The 18,045-nt window shown below is 41.2% G+C and overlaps 1 protein-coding gene across 5 annotated transcripts in view; it reads right to left on the bottom strand.

Moving 5' to 3' along the window:
- RALGAPA2 (Ral GTPase activating protein catalytic subunit alpha 2) overlaps window positions 1-18,045 on the bottom strand; it is a 324,790-nt gene that overhangs the window by 68,640 nt on the left and 238,105 nt on the right. For all 5 annotated transcript variants that reach the window (XM_035005755.1, XM_035005753.1, XM_035005752.1 and 2 more), the window contains one exon: window positions 11,955-12,082. In XM_035005755.1, the coding sequence (XP_034861646.1) occupies window positions 11,955-12,082 (128 nt within the window). The remainder of the gene's footprint in view (window positions 1-11,954; window positions 12,083-18,045) is intronic.

Here is an 18,045-nt window from a genome sequence, read left to right as displayed (position 1 = left end):
CCAGAGTCTACTAAATGTTCTGCGGATGCTGTTTATGGCATTATGCTCCTTTCAAAATGGGACTGATAATTAGTAAACTGAAATTTGATTAATGTTGGATTAAGAGGTTCTGATGTCTCGCTGCAATGTGTTACTTCAGTCTGTGGGCACTGGAAGAGACTGTCCTTAGGAAACTTGTTTCTTTCCCCTTTCCAGAATGGGAAGATTAATTTAAAACCCTGATTTTTTTTTTTTTTAAAGAATTCAGTTTCATTCAACAGTTTGTAATGTAGGATTCAGTTTTTTCTCACTCTTTTTTGTTTTCTCACTTTGAAGCTGGAGCCAATGAATTAACTATTTGAGAGAGAACAAAATAAACTAAAAATAAAAGTCTTCCTCCAAAAATGCCAAGGGTGAGCCCTTCCTGGTTATGGCAGAATAACTTGGCATGAATAAATGGTTCAGACAGTCTCAGCTCTCACTAGATTCAAGTACAAAATTCTGAAAATATGATGAGCTTCTCTGAAAACAAAGGACCTGTTTGGTGTAAACATCGAAGCCTGTGAAAATGACCGCTAGATAATATTTGAGGGAAAAATTTTAAATTAATACTGCGATGTGCTCTTTAAAGTTCAGGTTAGGGATACCTCTTTCACAGTTTTGCCAGGATTATAAAAAGGGCTGTTAATTTTCAGAAGTTTTTCTGGGCTCCGTGGCCCAAAGACTCCATGTTTCTTCCTCGCCTGTGGTTTTAAATTCATAATCTTGTTTGCCTACTACTGAAGACTGTGGGAGAATCAGGAATAATGGGCTCCCTTTGAAGCTGTGCCATCCCCAAAGTAGCCATCTGAATGCTAAAGAAATATTGTCATTTATGGAATGACCTTTCGCTCTTTGAATATTCAGACATGAACAAATGTTAAATGCCTAGAAATCGTAGCAGCACTATGAAAAAAGGTACGTAGGGTCAGCAAATACCCTCTCGCATGCTTTTGACATGATGACCATTTCCACTTTTCTAACAGCTTCTAATAGCAAAATGTATTTGGGAACAACAGTGGAATTTGTGTCATCATGACCAAATGATTACGGTGCAAACCCGAGATTCTTCTGGGGCCCAGCAGGCTTCTGGTCCCTATGGAAACGAAACCTCAGATATTGTCCTCCACTCAGCTGGAGGACAGAGCGAGGGAGGCTTTTGTGCTTGGTGAGATTTCTTCCACAACCTTCCAGCACCAGACCTTCGTGCTTCCTCCCGACTCTTTTCTAATTGAGATGCAAATTAATCTCTCTGGCTGATTACACTTCCCTTAAAGCTACTGACAAATGCAGCTGTAACCGGAGTTTGCGGACTTTCCAACAAGTGACTTCAGCTGTCAGTATTTGCATGTGCAGCCAGGGCCCAGCCTGCTCCAGGTCTCAGACATGTGGAGAGCTTCCCTTAGGCATTGCAGGCGTTTTATTTACGTGTATAAAATTTACATACAATTAAGAATGTAAAAAAAAAAAACAAAACCACAACCAAAACCCTACAACTACATCCCTAGGATTTGGAAATCGACTCTGACACCAACATTATTTAAGGCCTTTCCAGACGCTTCTTTCTTCCTGGGACTGGAGGAGCACGCCTCTCCTGGGAGCCCATGGCTTTCCTGGCAACATTATGTTTCCTTCTCACTTCCTTCTTGTCTAAGTTTTCTGACTTCAACACTCTTTGAATTCAATCTGTCTCTCAAAAACTAACTAAATAAATTTATCACTCTAGGAAAACAGGATAACTGCATAGACTTTACTTTCCATGGCTCAGGAAGATTCCATTAATTTCAAGACCAATTATAAAGTCACCATTCTAATTGTCAGGATTTCCACACAAATGTCCTTCAATACCTTTTTGGGGTGGTGATGAATCGATTATTATTTTGAGTGCAATGCAATAGGAAATATGCACAAAACACTATCATTCATATAAAGAAAAATACACACGGAATCCAGTTTTTCAGTAAAAATTCTAACACTTCTTTTCTCTTGAATACTATCATGTATGTATTTTTGCCAATACAGTTCACTCAAAAACTAGTTACTGAGTACCCGCTATGTGCCAGGTGCTCTTCTGAATGTTAGGGATCTGGGCATAAACTTAAACATGCAGAAGTGGAATAAAAGGGATTTTAAGAATATATCTATATATACCTACATAGATACATACTCTCTTTGTAGAGCCACATTTCTTGGATAAATGAGGTTTTCAATTTTGAAAAAATTCAGTTTTGTAAAATAATGATTTGCTTTTGTCTCTAAGTCTGTTTACCAAAAAAAAAATTTTTTTAAGCAAATCAATCTCCCCCCCGCCACACACTTATATTCATAATGCACTAGGAGGTATACGAGACAGGGATATCAACCAAATGGAGACAAGGCCCCTGTTGGGCAGCTTGTAGTATAATCAGGAGACAGAAGAGGACCCAGGGAGGCCCCGTCTGGCAGAGAGAGTGTCAGAGGGCTAGATGGCTGTCGGGGGGTGAGCGATCTGTGTCACAGGAGAGACGCAACGGGAGTGTCCGGGATCAGCAGAGCTCACCGTACCCAAAGGTCCCACCGTGGAAAGGAGCACAGGTCTGTGAAGAACTGGCTCTGAGACACAGTGACCCCACAGCCACGGACCCAAGAGGGGCAGAGCAGAACGCCGCCTTGCTATTTCCCTAAGCACACCACCACCAGCCCGGTTTCCACACAGATTGTGAGATTTATACTAACTTTTCTGGAAGGGATGGTCTTTTGTCTCATAGTGATAATTCACTTTACATCAAAGAAGGGCAAAATGGTTTCTTGGTCCCACTTCTTGAAGACTTTCCCCACACCATGTGCTTCTTGCAGGCCCCATCAGGCACCGAGGGCAGAGGACAGCCCCAACCCCAGGGAGCCACGCCATGTCACTGAGGGAAGACAGTCTCCAGCCTTTAACACCTGTGATGGGAAAAAGGAAGTACTTCCAGAGACCTAAGTCCACAGCTGGGTGGTTCCAGTTCTGACAACAGAGGTTTAAAACTCCAAGCTGGTGATGTGATAAAAATCACCAGGGTGACACACATTCCTCACCAAAGACCAGGCACTGTGTTACCTGCTTGGCCCATTAACCCTCTCACCATCCCGAAGACGGAGGCCATCTGGGGTGGGGGGTGGGGGGTGGGGGGGCGGTGCTGTGCCGGTGCTGCCTGGCACAAGGCCTCAGCGCTGGGCAGCCGCGGACCGGACGAGCTGTGGTGATGCGGGAGCACACAGCCTGTAAGGAGGCTGATTGCTGCCGGCCACAACGGGGACCCAGTGGGGTGAGAAGCTCTGATTCTTGAAGAAAAGTCAGAAATCTAAATTTCTGAAAATGCAAAATCTCCCGATTTTTCAATGAGGCTGACAAACTCAATCTTTATGAGTTAATACTGGAGGCCAACTGCAGTTCAAACAAAACCCATCTGGGGGCTGGATTCAGCCTGCAGGCAGCTGGTTTGTCGGCTCTGTTTTTGAACATTGGCTTTGACTTTAAGCTAAAAGCTGCCTCCCGGTTGCCTCTGTTTATTGGTCCCAGTTCTGTAGCCTTATCTCCTTTTTAAGAAACCCCCAGGCTCCTGAAACAACTCCTTCTTGGTTTTAATGGCTTCCTGAGACCTCTAGGTGCGGTGGTCACTATGTGGACATGCTCCAGGTTGGTCAAGGTCTCTCCTCACGGTGTGGGCCCCACTGGTGGAGCGGCACCACGTTCACAGTGCAATCTGCGGCAGCAGGAGCAGAGGCGCCATGCCTTTCTTTCTGTGACCCGGACGTCAGGCGTCTCAGGCTGTGGTCTGAGAGAACACTGGTAGGCCGCTGCATCACCTCTGGTCTCTCATCTCAAGTCTGTGCTTAACCAGAATCCTCAGACATTTCCCAGGGACTGCTGTCACGCCCCATCATCCCCATCCTGTACACACACAGCTGATCCTCTAAACCCAGGCGCATGGCATTAGTCTACCCTGCTAATCTCACCTTGTTGGTTTGGGTCTAAAAGTCTCATCTGTTGACGTAATCCTATTTTCTGATTTTGCCTTGTGTCAATTGAGTTAACCCTCTTAGCTTCCTGACAAATGGTATTTTGATAAACATGTGTTCTAGACCTTTGTGAGAGTCGCTGATAAAAAAAAGTTGTTGCATGGCAGAGGGGCTGGGCAAAGCTGTGGTGCACACGCAGTACCAGAGACACAGAGGCCCCAGGTGATCGGTGGCCCATGAATTAATGCATTGTATGTTTGGCCAGAGTAAAGTCACCCAACTCCCCTGGACCCATATTTCTCTCTCTTATTTGCCAGATGACTGTGATACTTTATCCTGTGTTTTACCAAAATTAATATTTTATATTTAAAAGCTTTCTCTAGGGGCACCTGGATGGCCCAGTTGGTTAAGTGTCTGCCCTTGGCTCAGGTCATGATCCCAGGGTCCTGGGATCAAGCCCTGTGTCAGGCTCCCCACTCAGTGGGGAGTCTGCTTCTCCCTCTCCTCCTGGCTTGTGCTCTATCTCTGTCTCTCTCTCTCAAATAAATAAAATCTTTTTTAAAAAAAAAAGCTTTCTCTAATCTCTGAAAATAACAATTTTATCAAACACAATGAGTGTGTTTGGGATATTTTGTTCTTTGTACACTCATTCTTTTTTGAAGGCTCACAAGCTATTTAATAATCTAGTCTAACAATTTTACAAGGGGTCCATGTAACATCTCAAAATTCATCCTTATAATTCTATTTGAAAATAAGGAAAATATTTTCCTGTTTTCAGTTCTGGTTGCATCCTTTATTTTACTTGATTTCTTAAAAAAAAAAAAAAAAATAGTTCTCATGGATCTGAGACCACTGCTGGAAATTTGTTCTGCAACTAGACATAGACTGGCCTTGCAGGCTGGGCCTTACTTTTAGGGCCCAGTTCTTTTTCCCTTTTTTCCCTTCTTACTGTGTTCTCAGTGATCTGAGTTTTCATTCATACACTTTTCAGACACTTTTCTGTCCCTTTCCATATGAAGAAGATGGAGGACAAGTGGGGTAAAGGTTAATGTGGCAGCCTTCTGTCAGGGCGGCGTGGAGCTCCTCTCTCAGTCTTGATGCAGCCAGGTTAAATATGCACTCATCGGAACCCACATTGGGCAGCTACACTAGGCCTCCCCTTCTCCTTCAGAGACAGTTTGAATTTTGTAATAAAAAAATCTCCCATTTCTTATTCCCTTTTATAGTCTTGACCCAGCCACGGGAATGTGCCATTCCTTGATCTGAACTCTACTTTTTGAAACGTGCTTCCCAAGTGTCAAGGTACAGGTCTACTTGCTCTCCTCCCGTTCTTACATGAGCTCTAGTACAAAGTCATTACCTTCTGGAACATTCGAAGTCACAAATCCCATTTTTCAAATTTCTAAGGAATACATCCAAAATAATAGTTCCCCTCATTTGCTTCCTCTGTCTTCTGAGAAGAGGATATTGTTTGCCTGCCAAAAATTTATCAAACGCTTGTTCCCTTCAGTAGAAAGTACGGTGGAGCTGATATTGGGTGGTGCAAATCCCTGTCACAATGACATTTTGCCTTTGGGCCTGTTTAGAAGTGTGGATTGGGAAAGCAGTGTTCATGCCCTCCCACCTGGACCATGACTCCATTCTGGTGGCCACTCTTAAATCTAGCTGCCTCGCATGTACTTCCTGTTCTCAAGCACTTCCCTCCCACCCAGAGTATCTTCTTTCTTTTCTGTGCTGCTTTATCTGATATGTTTGCTTCTTTCCTTGAAGTTATTCCGTTCTAGGTCCTATCACACCCAATGCTCCGGGTGAAGACATGAGACTGCTAGAATCAGCTATGGATAAGACCCCTCAGGAGGGTGTGTCCTGCTTGACCGCTCTGCTGAAGGTAACCCTTCATTTCTCTGCTCCTCGATTTTCTGTGACACTATTCACTCCTTTTCCTCTGCCTCCCTCTCTACCTCCACCTCCTACTCCCAAACCTACTCCTCAAACATGATGCTCCGGAAAGGTCTGTCCTTGACTGTGACTGTCTTCTCTTTACCCTCCACACCCCAGCAAATCTAGCAGGCCCCATGCTGAATTAGTTTACCTATTTTACGTAGGGATCAAATCTATCCTCCTGCCAGGCCCTCACCTTCTCTCAAAACTCCTCCCACTGCCCCTTAAATGCGCCCATCACCTCCATCCTCACCGTGTGTGCATGTGTATGCTTCCACTCTGCCGTGTGGAAGCTTCTGTGGTTCTCAGATGTGATGTGCATTTTTAGAGCTTGGTCCATGAGCAAACACTGTCCCATCACTTGGAATATTTTATTCATATTTCTACTCCCAGGGGCTACGACAGTGCCTAGGACAAGGCAGGGACACAGTCAATGTTGATAAATGCATACTGGTTCTGCATGGCAAAATACACTAGATGGTACTATCTGACTCCTTTTCACATACTTTTCTTAAGCATATAGAAACAAATGGAGGAAATTAAAGATCTTCCCAGGAAAACAAAACAAAACAAAACAAAGATCCTAATGGAAAAGTTAGTAACAGAATTGTTACAGCTTTAGGGAGAGAGGCCACTTTTGAAGGTGTATAAATTGAGACCAAAACTTAGCAATGATATTAGGAAGTCATGAGTCTAAGAGAGAAGCTAGAGTATTATCAACTATATCCATTAATTGAAAATGAAACTAAATTTCACTTAAGAAAGAGGTACAAAATTACTTTTTCTTAGGCAGCCCAGTTCTCTCCATCAAATGCTGATAGTTCCAGAGAGGAGAGATGGCAAATGCCACTGTGGCTATTGTTCTATTGAAGTGGACGTTGATTTTAAAAAGCCACCATCTGTTTAATTCAGGGTGAGCTCCTCCTAACGGGTGTGCTGCGCATCATGTGGCAACCTTTTCCCTGAAACAAGTCAGCTGAGGAGAACGAGAGAGCCCTGGCTCTGACGACCTGGGGAACTTCCACCAGCCGAGCATGGTTTGATTTTGGAATCTTTAGTTGGCTTGGGAACTGTAAACATAACATGTGGCAAGCTTCCCATTTACAACACTCTAGGCACGGGAAGAGGAGCCCTGACTGCCCACGAGGGACAGAAAAAGCAGATGGTGGGTGAGTTGGCCCTCGTCACTCAGAAGAGCGGTGGCCACGGGACAAGCGCTCCACTTGACAGATTTGATTTAGCCTGCTGAGGAAGTTACCAGAAAACCCAGGAAGGACAAAGGGGCTGGGCTGAACTGTTACTGAGGGTGCTTTCCAAACACATCCCTACTGTGTTCACTTTTTTTGGATCATGTACGACAATGGTATATTCTTCAGTCTTCTGTGAGCCTTCACCACACAGTTTCAACTGTTTGATCACTTAGCCAAGGGTACCCCAAACAAGAACTCCTTTGATATTGATTCTAAGCTGGATTTACTGCTCAAAAAGATCCCAGGGAGGCAAATCCATTCTAACAATGTGCCCACTCCTCTGTTTCATAAGAAATGTTGTATTTTCTTGAACATTACCGGACAAACTTGATATGTTTACTGTTCACATTTCTACTCCTAGTTAAATACTGAGTCGCAACTGACACTATTTTAGGGCACTGAAGTGTCAGTCATTAGGTGGGGAGGGCACAAGAGATGCAAAATAACTCCTTCGGCTCTTTTCTTCATTTGTCATCAGGCTCAATGCTTGGCTATCTATGGTCAATACAAAAAAACAAGTACTTCCTCTCTAAAGGACTGAAAGAAGGTCTGAACTAAAAGTGTCCTTTGTTCATACAACAGTCATTCGGATACCTGAGTGACATTTGGATGCCATGAACAGTTTGGCAATGTTCTACTTAACAACTGTAACCTTAATATTAGAAAAAAAATGGGGACACAGGTTGCCCATATAAAATGGCTGGTGTTGGCAAAGAAATTTCCCATTCTTTGTCAGCACTCATTACTATACCTAATATCTCAGGGCAACAGGTAATAGCAATGCTTTCTCAGAAATGTGGTCTCTTATATGAATTGTGTCTTCTAGGGCCATGCATGCAAGCTGCTTCATTCCTTATTGGGTCTTGTTTCATATGCCAATACAATGTTGCCAGGGGATATACTGTCAGGCTTTAGGAAGGGAATGAAGTCTAATAAATACCCAGGAAGAGAATTTCCCAGCTCATACTGGGGGTAGGGGGAGGGTTTGGAATGGGTTCCAGGGAGGGCTTCATGGGCATGTGACCTGAGCAGCTGCACAGTGCTTACAACGGGCCCTGCTTGGTTTAATACTCTGCTGTTGCTCTCTTGAAGTTCTTAATAACTTTATCTTTGATCTTGTGTTTTGCACTTGAAGTCTGATGAGACAATGGAACATGCACGTGGGCAGAGGAAATGCACATAACATGTGCTCTGCTGGTTCCTTGCACATAAGCCTTAGCAGTGCCCCAGGAGCAGGACTATGGTGGAGCCACAATGCCTGGAAGGTCAGAGAGACTCCAAGAGAGCACACGAGGAAGTGTGTTAGCACAAGACTGAATAGGCAGGGAAGTGGACTATCCTAAGAGGCCATACTCTCCACCTGAACCAGACCTTGCTTTGAGCACAGAAAAAAAGCAGTGTTGTCCTAAGAAACAAGAATAACCAAGAAATCCTATATATCCTTAGTTGTGTTACTTCCCTGTGTTAGCCAACAATTTACTCTGAAAATGATGACAGAGAAGGAGAGGGAAAAACAGGGGGACTCAAAGTTCCTTTTCCTGTCAGTCTTCCTTACTCATCAGTGAACTGAAGGAAGAATGCTGGTTCAATATGTGCCTATGAAGAATGAGCTAAAAATAGGTAAGTTAGTTTTGTGCAGTGTTTTCACTGTTAAGAACAGAATATATTCATGTACGAGTTACAAAATATGAGCTGTGTCATCATGGTGATTCCATATGAGTTAAATGCTTTTATATTTGCCTATTAAACAGTATAAAGACAATATAAAACTAATGCTAATAATCTACATTTTTAATATTTCTTGATTTAAAGTGACATTAAATAGTAAATAAAAAACGCCATGGCAAGTCAAGAGAAAAAGCACAAAAGAATGGAAAAAGCTTCATATTATAGCATGTTTGAAGACACTTTCCTTGCTTTTTGAATGAGGGGCCCACATTTTCATTCTCTTCTGGGACCGTTTGGTCTCAGCCCTGGTTTTAGATGTGTCCAAAGTATTACTGATCTTCTCAGCCCCTGGGGGGACTTACAGGGGCTTGGGGTGGTTGCCCCTGGCATCAGGCAGCCTTGATGCTGTGCTAATTTTAGAACTTTCAAGGTGGGCCATGAGGTGACAGGGTTGGGGAGGCTCAGATGCCTCAGGTGTCACCCAGAAAACCACCTCTGCTGGAAGCTTGGTCTTGTGTCTGTCTATACTCTGAGGGGCCTGACCACGCATTAAATGCTAAAAAGCCCAACTTTACCACCTGAGAACACTCGGACTCCTGTGCTTGCTATGGTGCCCTCTGCCTGGAATGCCAACCTTCATCCTGGGGACAGCTTCCCTGTCATCCCTCCAACCTCAGCCTACATGCTTTCTCTGCAGATAGCCTTTTCCCTGGTCCTGTTTTACCCACACCCTCTATTTAGTTGCTTTATACAATGGTATCAGTTTGTGTGTCTTCTCTGTGAAGTACAGGGCAAAAACCCCGTTTGCCTTGCTCCCTGTATATCCTAAGCTCCTGGTGCTGGGCTTGGCAGTTCGCGAGTCCACACTGTTTGCTAAATGAGAATGCAAGGAGACACCTGTGATTAGGATGTGTTAGGTTATTCTGTGTTTTTCAAAATTCAGACCTAAGACTTATCTCAACTAAGCAGCAAATTCCAGACATCAGCTGCTACACAATTATTTGAAAAGTGTAAAAATTAGTAAATAGTAATGTTTTAAAGAACAAAAGTAACAAAAAAACTCCCTCTTTTTTTTTTTTCTACTTTTCTCTACTTTTCTTATTATACTTTTGGTTTGTGGCCTATATTAGCACTTTTGCAGGCAGAAATGAAATAATAGAGTAGTTCAGTGATTGCAAAGTTTTCCCTGTTGATTACATCTTTATAAAAATTATAGATAGTATTTTATTTCTTGTTTTAAGTAATTTATTTGGACAGCATAAATTGAATCTTCTCAGGGTGTAAGATGAAAGAAAAATACTTGAATTTTTATAATAATGACATGATAGGTTTTGTTATTTTCCCTTTTTTAATTTCTATACCAAGTTGTCCTCTGAGATGTCAACCTGGCTATTTTATGAGTCACTGGAGAATACAGCATTTACTCACCCACATTAGCATCAGTAGCCCTGGCTGGCATCCACATTAGTGTAATGTGGTTTGTCGAAAAGTTTTCAAGTGACACTGAATCTTATCCTTTGAACTTGTAACAATATTGTTTTCCCTAAACCTGATTATTCTGATGCTATATTCATTCTTATTTGAGAAAGCAGTGTTGAACAAAATAACAAAGCATGTACTTTGTAATGAGAAGTTTGATAAGTGGGGAAGGTGACGTGACAAAAATCACAATGGACTTATAGAAAGCAGAATTTTCTTGTTTGCAAATGATTTTCCCTTGCTTTGGTCCAACATACTTGACTGAGGAGTGTCCAGCTCATCCTAGTTGACATGCAAACTGACAAGCCAATCGCTGAATAAGTCTTTCTCATTTCTGCCAAGAACCTCTTTCAAGCATTTGTGAAATAAAAACCCCCATGCTGAAGGCTGAATTGACACCAGCTCTAAGAGTAAGTCTAGAGTGCTGTGGATATCACTTCGAAGAATGCCATCTCCCAAACACGCGCTATCGGCCTGGACAAAGCGCAAGGGAGCACGCAGAAGGGAATAATGCTGCCCTGGCCCCCAGGGAGGGACCAGATGGGACCTAATAGCTCTTTTCTATGACTAATTTCTATGATAATTCCAAGTTGCCACATGGCATATGTATTTTTTTTTTTTAATCTAAAGACAGAATATCAGTCAATGCAGTGACCAGGATTTTAATGAAAGGTATTTTTCATGAACTGTATCTATTTACACATGATATTTATCACCCACCCTGACCCCCACCCTTCAGCAACACATTACTTACGGTTGGAGTAGGAGAAGTATAGAGAGAGGTCAAACACAACATGTTTATGCTCATTATCAATACCAGTTAGAAACAAAGAGATTCTAAGTTTTACTAGGAGGTCAGATGCCTTTTGCAGCAATTCTATGAAGTCACCTTAATTTCTTTTTGTTATAATTAGACATTATGCCTAGACTTAGAGATTAAAGTGTGCCAACTGATGTCTGAGAAAAAAATTACAAAAGTGAAATTTCTTCTGGTTTTAGAGAGAAGATCAAGGGTCGGTGAAGATTTGGGAAAAGTTACAAAAGGACATTTAGCCATTCTCACTGACAAGTTCCAGTGCACCTTCACTGAGGGTGCCTTTCCTTGTCCCCCCAGTCAGAGGCAATCGCCCCCTCCTCTGACCTCCTAGGAGGCCGTTTGAATTTCCCGTGGCACTTGCCCCATTCTTTGACTGATTAGAGTCACTGCATTTACTGTTGGTTTCGGGTGGGCACTCTGGGTGACCCAGCTACAGTTTCCTCAGCATCCCACCTTCTATGCACAATAGACTGCAACCCACAGGGATGGGCGGAGGGGCACCCGACCTCAGGCAAAACACTAAGAAGGGACGAGCTGCTCTTGACAGTCACAGCTTCTTAGCACAGACTTAGGTGACTACATTATGAAAATAAACTCTTCTGGAGTTTGGTGAAGCAAAATATTATTATATTTAATTTAAATTAACAGATGGTACGAAGATCACACGATGTTATTTTCAACATGCACTGAAAAATGTTCTCTTCCCTCTTCAACCCAGTGAGTACTCACCTCTCATGACAAACTGCCCGGAATCAGGATTCTGGGACGGCTAATAGGTTACACTCAAAGCAAAAAGATACAAGCTCTGGTACAGCGGGATGAGGCACTTCACGGCCCTACTGGCATTGATGCATGTGGCACATATAAGGCTTGGCAGTAGCTTTCCACTCACTATGGCTCCATCAAACAGAGGCCCAAAAAATGGAACCTGTTGATTCAAAACAGAAAAACACTTACTTTTCCAAAACCAGTGAAAGTCAAACCAAAGACATGAGAACAGCTGGTTGATGTCTCAGACCTGTCATGACCACGCATGTAGACTGTCACCCACAGAAGTGATGCTAACCTTAGCAGGATATGGGGCGAGGGCTTTCAAATCAAGCAACACAGGTCTGCTCCACAATACTCCTCTACTGTGAACGCTTCAGCAAAACTTCTCATGACAAATTATCACCAGGTCATTCTTTTTTAACTTGTGTTGCCATTTACAGAAATAGCATTATTCTTTCTAGGTCCATACATTGTGCAGATTATGCACAATACATAGCTGTGTCTCACTGCACACCTCCTAGCCTTGCATCCTTCTGAAACCAGTTTGGAATTGGCAATGTTTCTGCATGGATCCTGATGTGTACTGACTCTTAAAGGACTATCACTGTTAATAGCTACAAGGTCCTACTTACAGTTCTCATTCTTGAACCTTCTTTCTTCTGCTTCTAAGATAATTGCATTATCCTCATTTCTTTCTACTTCCTTATTAGAGGCTTGGCTTTCCTTCACTGGACCCGCTTTTACTACTGGGGCAACCCACAACGTTCTGGTGCCTGTCTTTTCTCACTCTCACTCTTTTTTTTTTCTCCATTAGAATTCATCTACTCCATTTATTAATATGGAGATTATCAGCTTCATGAGGTCAAGGACTGGGTCTGTCTTGTAACTCTTGGACTTATTCACTCTCTCACTTGTTTATTCATTTATTCAAAAATATTTATTATGTGACAGACACTGTTCTATTCACTGGGGACAGAGCAGTGAATAATGAAATTCCTTATTTCATTGAGCTTACAATTTGTTGGAGGTTTGAGAGAATAAACAGTATAAATACATAAAATATATATGAGGTAGTAAAAGCGCTAAGGTGGAAAATAAAGCAAGGAAGAGCAATAGTACTCTTTCTGAGGGGGGCATCCTCCAATTTTAGATCACATGGCCAGGGAGGGCTTCAAGGAGAAGATGACATTTCAGTAAAAGCTTGACAGGAGTGAGGGATGAACCTCATATTATGAGGACATCTGATGGAAGAGCATTCCAGGCTGAGGAACAGCAAATACCCAGCCCTGTAGTGGGAGTGGAACTGCTATGGTTAAGAAACAGCAGGCAAGCCACAGAGGCTGGAACGGAGTGAGCAAGAAAAAGCACAGAAGGCAATAACATAGGACAGGTAATAAGAAGGGCCTTAAAGGATTCTGGATTTCTTCTCTGAGCAAGATAAAAGCCTTCTGGAGGGTTTAGGGAAGTGGGAGATCTGATCTCACCTACATTTTAAAGGTATGTTCTGGCTGTTGTGTTGGGAAAATTGCAACAAGTGAGCATTATGGAAACCAGTTAGCAAATTGGTGAATGATCCAGGCAAGAGATGATGATAGCTTGATAACAGCAGACAGGATTTGCTGAGGATTATTAATGAAGTGAGAGAGAAAAAGAGGCATCAAGGATGATGCCATGGTTTATGCCTGGCAATTGGAAGGTTGGAACCACCTTTTCCTGAAGCGGAGAAGACCAAAAGGGAGGGTCACTAGTTCAATTTTAAACATGCTAAGTTTGAGATGCCTATTAGATATTGGTGTGATGTATGGGGGTGGCAGCGGACAGATCAGGCTGGAAGTCAAGGGAGAAGCTCTCGTTGGAGATTCATAAGAGTTATTTATAGATGGTGTTTACAGCCATGAGACTGGATGATCAGATGAGCAGGAAAAGAGGTTCAAGGACTAATCCTGTGGCCCTCCAATGTTTAGAGGTTGGTGACATGAGGAAGAATTAGTAAAGAATATTGAGGAGGAGTTGCTGGAAATGGTGGAGAGAAACATCCAATGAAATGGTGGAGAGAAACCTCCACTGTACCTGGCACATGGCTGGAATGCAAATACTGGCTGAATGGGTGAAATTAATTGTTATTTTAAATAATTTAAATTATTTAATAAATGCAGTTCTCCAGCATAGGTCTTTTAACTAATGTCAAAGACTATTTATTTGTGGAGTACCTTTTCTGTGGTTGGCATTGGGAGAGGGGCTGGGGATACAATGGTAAACAGAAGACTATCTCTGCCCAAAGGAGCAGACACAAGGAGCTGACATAAGGAATCTACGAACTAACATCCCTCAACAAAGATGTAAAAATACCTTACAAATTTTTGGCAAATTAAATATAGCAATATATATATAAAAGACACTGTATCTTGATAGTGGTATTTTGCATAAAAAATAAGGTTGGTTTAACAATCATAAATCCATTAATGTAATTTACTACATTAATAAAATAAAGAAGATAGATACAGAAAAAGCATACATAAAATTCCACTCTCATTCATGATTTAAAAAATTCCCAGCAAACTGGGAATAGAAGAGAACTTCCTCAATCTGATGAAATCTTAGAGGAAAAAAAAATTGTAACCTAATTAATGGTGAAATATCAAATGTTTTCCATCTAAGATCTAAAAAGGCAAGGACGTCTATGTCACCTTTTCTATTCAACATTTTTGAACTTTTCCTAGTCATTACAATAAAGAAAATAAAAGAAAGGAAGAAAAAAGAAAGGAACATAAAGATTAGAAAGAAGTAAAGTTATTTTTATTTACAGACAACATGATTATGTACATGAGAAATCCAAAGGAATTTAACTAGAACTAACCGTATTTTGTAAGGTCACAGGATACAATTTACCCTCAAATCAATTATACTTCTGAATGTTAGCCACCAACAATTAGAAAATGACATTTACAAATACTGTTCATAATAGCATCAAAAACATCAAATACCTAGTAATAAATTTGACAAAAGATACACACACATACACACACACACTACCAAACATTATTGAGGTAAATTAGAGACAACCTAAAAAATGGAAAGATGTACAATGTTCATGGATTGGAAGTTTCCATACTGTTAAGATAACAAGTCTGCTGAAATGGAGCAATAGATCCAGCACAAACCAAATCAAAATTCTACCAAGTTGTTTTTATAGATATAGATAAGCTCATTCTAAATTTATATTAAAATGAAAAAACTTAAGTTAGCCAAGACAGTAAGATTTATATTACCTAATTTCAAGGCAAACCATAAAACTATAATAATTAATATATCATGTGTTGGTACCAGGATACACAAATATATCAGCAGAACAGAATATAGGGTCCAAGAATAGATCCAGGTGATTTGCAATAAAGCAGCATATCAATTTTATAGGGAAAGGAAAGTCTGTTTCAAAAAAGGCACTGCAACAAGCAGATAGCCATTTTCAGAAGTGAACCTTGGCCTCTACCTCATACCACACACAAAAATTTAGATGGATTATAGATCAAAATAGTAAATCTAAGGGGCACCTGTGTGGCTCAGTCAGTTAAGAGTCTGCCTTTGGCTCAGGTCATGATCCCAGGGTCCTGGGATAGAGTCCCGCATTGGGCTCCCTGCTGCTTCTCCCTCTCCCTCACCTTCTCCCTCTGCCTGCTGCTCCCCCTTCTTGTGTTCTCTGTCAAATAAATAAATAAAATCTTAAAAAAAAAGAGTAAAGCTAAAACCACAAGGTTTCCAGAAGAAAACATATGAGAAAATCTTCACAATTTGGGGTTAGGCAAGGGTTTGTTATAAAAGGCACCAATCATAAAAGAAAAAAAATTGACTTAATAAAAATATGAAATATTCTGCTCATAATGAAAGTGAAAAGGCAAGTCACATATATTCACCAAACTGGACATATCCTCAATGTCCATCAATAGGAGAATGAATGAAAAATTTGTGGTATATTCAACCAACAGAAAATTCCACAGTAATGAAATGAACAAACCACAACTACATGTAACATCATGGGAATGACCCAAATATTATGCTGAGTGAAAAAAACAAACACAAAGAAGTTCACACTACGTAGTTCCACTCACATAAAGTTCAAAAGCAGGTAAAACTAATCAACAGTGGCAGACGTCAGAACAGTGGCTACATTTTCAGGGGATTAGTGATTGGGAGGGAGTGTAGGGAGATTTCTGGCATCTGGCAATATCCTATGTTTACATCTGGGAAGCATTAAATCATTTGCTTTGAAAACATCATCAAGCTGTACACTTAAATTTGTGCCCTTTTCTTGATTGTTATATTAAAAATATTTTCTAAAAAATAAGTAAGAATATAAAAGATTTAAACAATACAACAAACTCATCCTGATGGATACATACAAAATATTTCACCCAACGATTGTAAGACACATTCTTTTCAAGCATGCATAGAATATATATATATTTTAATTTAATTTAATTTTATTATGTATGTTAGTCACCATACAAGTCACCATCAAAAACACCATCATTAGTTTTTGATGTAGTGATCCATGATTCATTGTTTTCGTATAACACCCAGTGCTCCATGCAGTACATGCTCTCCTTAATACCCACCACCAGGCCAACTGATCCCCATAGAATATTTTTAAAAAATTGTCCATATTCTAGGCCAAAGATCCACAAATAGAGCCTATGGGGTCTGATTCCAAGCCTGGTGCCTTTTCTGTATGGCTTGTAAGTTGAGAATGGTTTTTACTTTTTTCAATGGTTGAAAAAAAATATTTTGTGACATGTAATAATTATATGAAATTCAAAATCAGTCAAAAACTATAAAGTATTACTGGAACAGAGCCACAATCCTTCACTTACATATTGCTTATACCTGTTTTCACACAGAAAAGAGCTGAGTAGCTGTGACAGATACTGTGTGGGCCACAAAGCCTAAAAGATTTACTACCTGGTCCTTTACAGAAAAAGTTTGCTAAGCCCTATTCATAAAGCAAGTCTCTGAAAATTTCAAGGGGCTGAAATCATACAATCCTCATTCTGTGGCCAAAGAGCTATTAAGTTAAAAATTCACAATAAAAGGATAACTAGCATAACTAGCACAAATCTCTAGGTTTAGAAATTAAGAAACATACTTCTAAATAACTCAGGGGTCAACAAAAATACTTATTTAAAAATATGTTAAGCTAAATAGTCATGAAAAGAGTAGATATTAGATGTTGAAGCAGTACTGAGAGGGAATATGTGGGATTAAATGCTCTTATTAGCAAGGAATAAAAGCCACAACTTAATGAGACAGATATCCATCTCAAGAAATATTTAAAATCCAAAAGAATAAAATAAACTCAAAAGAAACTAGAAGGGAAGAAATAGTAAAGACAAAAGTAGGCTTTAATGAAATAGAAACAAATACACAATAGAGACAACCAAGATCAAAAGTTTGTTCTTTGGAGAAAGGCTAATACAATTAATAATCAGAAACTTAACTCAGCATCTCATTCCTGTTGAGCATGTGTGTTCACAACAAACTGAAGTTTCTGGACGACTCATAACTTCCCTCCCCTAGCATGATGACCAGAGTCTGAGATTAGTAAGATTTCCTCACCAGCTGCAAGTTAGGAGGTGCACGTGGAGCCCCTATCACTAAAGGAAACACATCTGAGAGAGGAAGCACAAACCCAGAAAATGCAGCCCAAATGGTTTTGTCCTTATCAGGCCTGGGTGCAGGCCAGGACACTGTCACACCCAGGTTCCCTTGGCCAGATAGCATGAAAGCAGAGAGGGTTTTTTTTTTTTTTTTTTTTTTTAAGGTTTTATTTATTTGACAGAGAGGCGCAGCAAGAGAGGGAACACAAGCAGGGGGAGTGGCAGAGGGAGAAGCAGGCTTCCTGCTGAGCAGGGAGCCCGATGCGGGGCTTGATCCCAGGACCCTGGGATCATGACCCGAGCCGAAGGCAGACGCCTAACGACTGAGCCACCCAGGCGCCAGATATAATGTTCCGGAGCTGCAGAGAGTCCTCTGCTAGTGGAGAGAAGCCACAGAAGTCTTTGTGTTGGAGGTGGGCATGACTGTGGATATCAGCAGAGACCTGTGGGAAGAGAGGAGCACTCCGGG

This window comes from Mirounga leonina, unplaced genomic scaffold, assembly GCF_011800145.1.
Source record: "Mirounga leonina isolate KUSES-001 unplaced genomic scaffold, KU_Mleo_1.0 Mir_150, whole genome shotgun sequence".
NCBI classification, from domain to species: domain Eukaryota; kingdom Metazoa; phylum Chordata; class Mammalia; order Carnivora; family Phocidae; genus Mirounga; species Mirounga leonina.
This window is presented reverse-complemented; position numbering and strand designations above follow the sequence as displayed.